At 35.0% G+C, this 6042-nt stretch overlaps 1 protein-coding gene across 1 annotated transcript; it reads left to right on the top strand.

Annotated features, from left to right (window-relative positions):
- The first annotated feature begins 562 nt into the window (after window positions 1-562).
- Window positions 563-4473, top strand: FBXO43 (F-box protein 43). Its single transcript, XM_075024374.1, has 4 exons — window positions 563-2043; window positions 2954-3056; window positions 3943-4128; window positions 4225-4473. The coding sequence occupies exons 1-4, from the start codon at window positions 563-565 to the stop codon at window positions 4471-4473; spliced, it is 2019 nt and encodes a 672-aa protein (XP_074880475.1).
- Window positions 4474-6042: the final 1569 nt, after the last annotated feature.

The raw sequence follows: 6042 nt of genomic DNA, 5'->3' as shown, positions 1-6042 counted from the left end.
CCTAAATAATAGGGAGCCCTGTACGCTTGTGACTTCATGATTAATCCTCTCACTTCTCTTAAGGAGAAAATGCCTTTTGTCTAAACTTATCTATTACCAGAGGTACTGCTAGTTCTTAAGGCCTGAACCATTAGTGGCTGGATGAACCAATAACACAATGCTAGTGAAAATCTTGGTCCTATTGGAACGAGAGGGAGTTTTGTCACCAATTTCAGCACAAATGAGACTCTAGTTGCTGTGTTGCTTATTTGAAGCTTTTCCTTGGATGACGATTGACAGATCAGTTAGCTAACTGGATGTATGTTTTAATTTGCCTCATGGTATGCTATGCATTTTAATCACTCATTCTAACCATCTACTTGATTGTAATTTATCTTTGTGTTCATGTATAAGCACTGTTTCTACTAAGACTAATGGAAATACTTTTGTCATGGCTGCTAACTTGATAGACTTACACAAGGCTTTCTGACTTATCTGAGAGTGTTTTGGTGACTACTTTTATTGTTTGTTTCAGAAATAACACTGGTATCTTCACTTACAAAGTCAAAGTGCCAAGCAGAAGATGTCAGACAGTCATTCAGTAATGTTCAATATTCTTAAAAGAAATAGATTAACATCGCCTAGCAGCAATTTTAAATGCTCCAATTTTAAAGACACATGTTGCACTTCAGTATTTCTGGACAGCAGATGCAATGAGTCAGTAAAAGATCCTGATATAGAACATAAAGGAGCACTGAGTGTAACAAGTTTATCATTGCTACAAGAGCATTCTGAGCACATTCATCCAAATGCCCCCTTTCCTGTGTCATCGTCTATTGAAAATGAAATGAATTCTATCTCATTATCAGAAAGAAGAGAAGCAAATAGAAGTGCAGGGTTTTTTGAAACTCCTAAAGTGAGTAGAAAAGGCTCCTCACTACGCAGGAGGCTGCTTTTATCTAAGACTGTTCCAGCTGGCACGACTGTAGGATGCTGTGAAAGACAAGCTAGTTCTTCAGGAAGCAGCAGGAAAAAAATATTCCCTTGTGTTTTGAGCTCTGAAGAAAAACTTTCACAAACTGCTTCAGATTCTCCAAAAGATAAAAGTTACAAACCTCTGACAACTAGCACTTCAAAAACTGAGGACTCTAATCCTGATGGCCCAAAACGGAGACTTTCCTTTTCACAACAAAGGAGTTCTACGCTAGATGAGTCCAAATGTAAGGACCCTTTATTGCCAGAACCAGAATGTTTATCTCCAATTCAGTGTAAGGATGTTATTGTGAATAACATTAATGAATTCAATGAAAGTGTTCTTATGAGCGTTAGTGATGGGTTGCTTAGGACTCCTACTTACAATGTCTTACCTGAGGCCAATGAGGGTAAGTTCCTAACTTCTGTCAACAGTCTTGTAGAGAACTTTAACTTTGAACTATGTGATATAAAATCTCCCCCTGTTAAGCTGGCAAGTTACCCAAATCTTTCAACACCTGAGGATAGTGGATACAATTCACTTCCTTTGGACAAATCAGGAGACTCATTGTCTGATCATGAGGGATGTTTCCAAGAGTTCTTCCAAAAACATAAAGAAGGTTCCAAAATTCTGGATAGTAAAAGAAAGGCAAGAAAACTTGAACGAGTTAGAAGGTTATCCACTCTTCGGGAACAGGGCTCACAGTCAGAAACAGAAGATCATCATGGCAGTCCCTCTACTTCTGCATGTACTTTAACAGAAGAAATAAACTTTGTCAGTGAAGACCATGCATTAGTTTTAGAAGAAAAGCCTGATGGAAACCTAGTTGTAAGTCACGGAGATCTCTCAAGAACTCCAGCTCTGAGAATAGTTCATGAAATTTGCTTGCAAAGAAAAAGATCAGACCAAAATCAAATATCAGAGAATGTTGATGGAACAGAAATATTTGCATTAGAACATGTTCTTGCTGGACTTATTGGCAAGAAAATGGGCCTTGAAAAATTAGATATTTTAACAGAATTAAAATACAGAAATTTAAAACATGTTCTTGCTATAGTTTTAGATGCTTTGACAGTGGAAAGTTTATGCAGGTAAGTGCTGCTGCTTTTTTTGTTTGTTTTTCTCCCCCCAGAAAAGGGGAAAATATGTGTTTCTGCAAATAAATTAGAATAACTTCTGGAATAGTGGGTGTTGTCAACAGAATTTGTTTGTTTCTGAGGAAATAAAAAAGTTTTGTCACCATTAACCAAGTGGCTCTTTCTGTGTAGTTCTAAAATATATTGTATGGGGCAATTAAAAAACAAAACAAACAAATAAAAAGCCAAACATGGGAATTAGTAAACTTAAAACAAAATCACAGTACTTGTAAATTTTAAAATAGATCAAAAATTTCTTTAAGCCTAGGAAATAATTTTTTCTCATTATAAGTACTCCAATAATGCATAGTACTCAAAACATATTTTCTAGATTTTTTCTTATGTATTTCCTCAGTTATTTCTAAGCACAAAGATGCTCAAAGAATTATGCTTCATGAGTAGTGTTCTAGATTAATTTTTAATCAATAGAAACTGTCACTTTTTTCAAAGAAACCAAGAGTGCTGTGTGTGCTATTAGTTACAAAGGGAATGGGACAATAGGTGGATGTATAGGAGCATGGGTGTTTTCAGAACATTTAACACAAAAATGTGACTTTAGAAACAAATTTGGTAAGTGGCTTATGTGGAAGGAAGAAAAGTATTTAATTTTGTAAGTCAAAGTTATGCTGTGTTATTTATATTGCAGTTCTCAACCTCTATTGCTCTATACAGTGGTGCATAAGAGTACATGAGATCTGTGTTTCATAACAAAGCAGTGAACTAGTATATAGCAGTAGTCTGTAAAATGACCAATAGTATATGAAATCATGCAAAAATCTTTAAAAGGTAGTCTTACTATTGTGACTTCTGTACTACTTGGTAAAAATGTGAAAGTGGATAATTTTTTTTCATTCATTTGTTACAGCATTTGGAAAGTAAGCAAAAACTGGCGTGAAATCATTGTACAAGACAAAAGTGCAGATAAGAGGAGGAATTTGTACATAAAACACCTGAAAGAAGAAGCTGGGGTAAGGTTCGTCTCAAAGGTAATATTTTTTCAAGTGTGAAAGAAGACATGTCAGAGGGAAGAGGAAACATCTTTATCAGCTACCTTTCTGTACCTTTACGAGAGAGTTCCAACATGAGTATCTGAAGGATTCTAACAGGAGAATGTAATAGCTTTTATTGCTTTTCAAGTGTCCACAGTTTGAGTACTAGTCTTTCAACCATGTGAGACTCTTTCTTCCCCCCTCCCCCCCCCCGCCCCGTCTTGAGAATCCTGTAGGATCTCTTCCTCAACTGATTCTGGCTTTAGATTTAAAACCCTCTTCATACGTTTGTGCCATACTGTTCCTCATTTTCTATTTCACTGTGGTCTGCAGTTCTCTCTTTCCTGATTATTTTCAGGACTGCTTGTGGCTAAGCTCCTTCGTGGTGTACTTGTGAACATCAGAAGGACATATAGAAGTTTAAGGGGTATCTAGAAAAGTAAGCATATTAGTGGCAGTATATTTTTTCAGATCCTCCACATGTGTATACACACACACTTCAGCGTAACCTTGCTTTAATTGTGACAAAACTTATGTTTGTTATTTCCATGCTTGCTATTGAGATGTGTCCTAATTCAGAAACATGTGGACCAGAAGAGAGTTCTAAATGACAGTTGGCTTTTTACCCTGCTCATGGGCCTTTGTTTTTAATGCTTCCTGTCTCTTGTTCCCTTGCTAAATATAAAGATTTAATGGGAAATACATGCACTATACATAATTTCCTTTTCTAATGTGTTGTTGCAGAGGGAAAACAAAACAAAACAAAAAAGCAAAAACCAGCTGCAAATCCCAAATGAAACAAAACCCTAATTAGCTTTCTTTTGTCTTTTTTTTTTCTTTTCTTTATAATTGTAAAATTCAACAGGTGTATTTTTTGAAAGCTGAAGATGCTGCTACGAGACTTAATGTTCTCAATAGATCTGCTCTAAGGCCTGTTCAAGCTCAAGCCAGAACTCCTGTAGTACAGACACCACCTTCATACACTGAACTTACACCCAGGAGATGCAGTTCTGTTCCCCATTCAACTAGTAGACAGGAAGAATACATAAAAGTAGGTAGCTAAGAAACTCTTCACTTTCAGTTTTTAGAAAAGAAAACTTTCATTTATAAGAACTAAGTAGCTCTTCTCTCCCTCTTCTTGCAACAGGTTGCTAAAACTCTGTTCACTGATGAAGCTCTAAAACCCTGTCCAAGGTGTCAATATCCTGCTAAATATCAATTGGTAAAGAAACGGGGAATATGTAGCAGAGAGGCATGTGCATTTGAGTTCTGTATTTTATGTCTGCATGCTTTCCATGGGTCAAAAGAATGTAATAGTTTATCTGCAAAACGGAAGAACAAAAAAGATGCTCCTCCAGGAAGTGCCCAGAGCAAAAGAAATTTAAAAAGACTCTGAATTTGTAAGGCATCTAAGTCCTTACATTTAACTCCCTTTCCCCTTCTCCTACATTCCTGATCTTGTTCATGTTCTTCCTAAATATACACATTTTGAAAGTCTCATTCAATGTGGTTTTGCTGACTTATCAAGATAACTTCTCATGTATCCATCTTAATCAATTTAGTATATTTTTGTTTTTGAAAAAAGTGAACATTTTGAAACATTTTGTCTTGTTTTACCTGTTGTGTAGTAGCTAGGCACTTACTAACATCTTAATTTTTTAATAAAGTATCTTAAATGTATTCTTCAATATCTACCTTACAGCACATTGTAGATGTTTAAAAATGTGATTCTTGTCTTAATGACAAATTAAAGAAAATTATTTTTTTAAAAAATCTTTTTAATGTGATTTATTTATTGTTCATTTTAAGTTACACTAAATGTTTTAAAAATATCTTAAAGTGGGGCACTAGGTACATATGCAAAAAATACTTCTACCTATATAAATGATGATAACTCAAAAGCAATATAGTAGTTGTCTGAATTTTATATCAGAATAATTATTTTGTTGTTCTCTTAGCCTCTGTAATGCAAGTCAATAGAATAGTAATTTCTAAACCAGGCTGATGCTGTGTGGATATTCTATTGTACTGTTTTTTACAGAGTTTTTGTCTTTCCTTGAAAACTTCAGGTGATAGAGTATATATTTACATATCTAAATATGCTGTTGCATTACCCTTGTTGTCATGAACTTACCTTTATACTTAGTCTGACTTTACTTCAGCTCTCAGATACTGGATCATCTTCGTATTTCTGCTTGAATTAAAGGATTATCTACTGCTAGAAATCATCCTTTCTCTATCTGTAGATTTTATTAAGGGAATTCACTGATTTTGCTCTTGAACTAAATATGCTGATCCTTTACAGAAAAAGAACTCAATCTGCTTCTCAGACCTCAAATGATTTTTGTGGTTTGGTGTGGGTTTGTTTTTGTTCGTTTGTTTGTTTTAAAAAAATCCGAGCAGTTGTAAATAGCTTGAAATACAAGCAACAGAAGTGGACATGGTATTTGCTCTATGAACTTCAATTACTTCTCCAATTGATATTGTCCTACTTGTCCTTTCAAGGAGTTCATTTGTCGCAAGCATCTTGGAGAACACTTGTAGTCAGCTGGTGGTTTTTCGCCACTCGCCCTCTGATTTTGTCCTATGTGTTATATTTGTGATGTTATAATTTTACTGTGTGTATTTGTAGGTAAGCCTTATCACTGAGCTATTTAAAAAGTTGTCTGATAAAAAAAAAAAGCTTTCAACTGAGCAATAAGCAGTGTATTTGCCCCTACTAATATTTATTCACATATTCCTTTATTGTCTGAAAATTACAAGTAACTTCTGAGATTTTTTCTTTTCTTTTTTTTTTCTTTCTTTCTTTCCACACAGTCTGTGGATGTTTAAGATAAATGGACCAGGATAATTCACTTCAGGCTGTTCTAGAAACATCACTTCCTATTTCTCATCTCTAACTGTTGTGACTTGCAATTTGGTTACTACTTTTAGCATACTTGATTTCTGGGATAGTAGCTCCACA

Source organism: Buteo buteo, chromosome 3, assembly GCF_964188355.1.
Source record: "Buteo buteo chromosome 3, bButBut1.hap1.1, whole genome shotgun sequence".
Taxonomy (NCBI): Eukaryota; Metazoa; Chordata; class Aves; order Accipitriformes; family Accipitridae; genus Buteo; species Buteo buteo.
The sequence above is the reverse complement of the archived record's forward strand: the minus strand, read 5'-3'. Positions and strand labels throughout refer to the sequence as shown.

Excerpts from the sequence above, each read along its gene's own strand:
- FBXO43 (XM_075024374.1), top strand. The coding sequence starts at position 563 with ATGTCAGACAGTCATTCAGTAATGTTCAATATTCTTAAAAGAAATAGA. Across the intron at positions 2,044-2,953 it reads ACAGTGGAAAGTTTATGCAG|CATTTGGAAAGTAAGCAAAA; the intron begins GTAAGTGCTGCT and ends CATTTGTTACAG. Across the intron at positions 3,057-3,942 it reads ACCTGAAAGAAGAAGCTGGG|GTGTATTTTTTGAAAGCTGA; the intron begins GTAAGGTTCGTC and ends AAAATTCAACAG.